The sequence below is a fragment of the Charadrius vociferus genome, unplaced genomic scaffold (genome assembly GCF_000708025.1).
Source record: "Charadrius vociferus isolate BGI_N301 unplaced genomic scaffold, ASM70802v2 scaffold980, whole genome shotgun sequence".
Classification (NCBI taxonomy): domain Eukaryota; kingdom Metazoa; phylum Chordata; class Aves; order Charadriiformes; family Charadriidae; genus Charadrius; species Charadrius vociferus.
This window is the reverse complement of record NW_009646220.1, coordinates 81,608-82,532: the sequence shown is the minus strand read 5'-3', so window position 1 is coordinate 82,532 and position 925 is coordinate 81,608. Positions and strand designations below refer to the sequence as shown.

The 925-nt window shown below is 67.1% G+C and overlaps 1 protein-coding gene across 1 annotated transcript in view; it reads right to left on the bottom strand.

Annotated features, from left to right (window-relative positions):
- Positions 1–925, bottom strand: part of MSS51 (MSS51 mitochondrial translational activator) — a 10,447-nt gene that overhangs the window by 8,427 nt on the left and 1,095 nt on the right. The window contains exons 2-3 of the mRNA XM_009888522.1: positions 706–892; positions 172–397 (exon numbers count right to left, since the gene is read on the bottom strand). Of these exons, the coding sequence (XP_009886824.1) occupies positions 172–397; positions 706–892 (413 nt within the window). The remainder of the gene's footprint in view (positions 1–171; positions 398–705; positions 893–925) is intronic.

Sequence of the window (925 nt, the reverse complement as noted above, 5' to 3'; positions counted from 1 at the left end):
GCGGGGGGAGTGGCGGAGCGTGCCAAGGCGCGGGGGCCGGGGGGGGGGGCAGGATCCGGCCCGCTGAGCTCCCTGCCACCCCTCACCCCCCCTGCCCAGGGCTGCGTCCCTGTTTTGGGGGGTCCCCTGCAGCTGGAGGTGGGCGTTGGGGTCAGACACCCCCAGTTTCACCCCAGACACCAGGCTGGAAGCGAGGGGACGGATCAAGCCCCATGCCATCAGACCACCCCCCGCCCTATACCTCTTGCATCGCCGGAGGCTTTTGGGGTCAGGGAGGGCATCGGGGAGCTTCCTGCACTCAGCGCAAAACTTGAAGGTGTCTTCCATCTTCTGGAACATGTCAAAGTAAGTCCGGATGCCAAAATCGCTGCTGCTCTTCCTCCCGTCCATGGCAGACCTGCAGCCGTCGGCGGGGGTGAGCTCCAGCCCGTGCTGCTTTTTTTTTTGCGTAACCCCCCCCCTCCAAGGCTGCCGGGAGTTTTCCCTCCAGCCAAGAGCATCCTGGCCGGGGCCGGGTGGGCACGGGGAGCCGGGGAATGGGCTGGTGGAGGGGTGCAGCCAGGAGCCCCGTCAGAGCACCCCACGTGCAGGCTGAGCTGGGAGGTTGGGATGAGCTGGGGGAGATGCTGCAGCTGGGGGACACCACACGCTCTGGCCAGGGGGCAAAACACGCGCCTGTGGTGGCCCCCACAGGTGCTCACTCACTTGTAGTCCTCGTAGCTCTTCATGTTGAGCTTCTGGAGGATGACATGGGACAGCCCCGGCACGTTGCGGTCCATGGCCTGGAAGCCCAGCGAGTCCACATCGGGTCCCCTCGCCGCTGGCTCCTCCACGGGCTTCTTGGGGCGGCCGGTTTTGGGGGTAGCGCCTGCGTTTTGCCGGGCCACGGCGGCTGTGGGACAGAGGGGTGAGGGCGAGGGGGCCG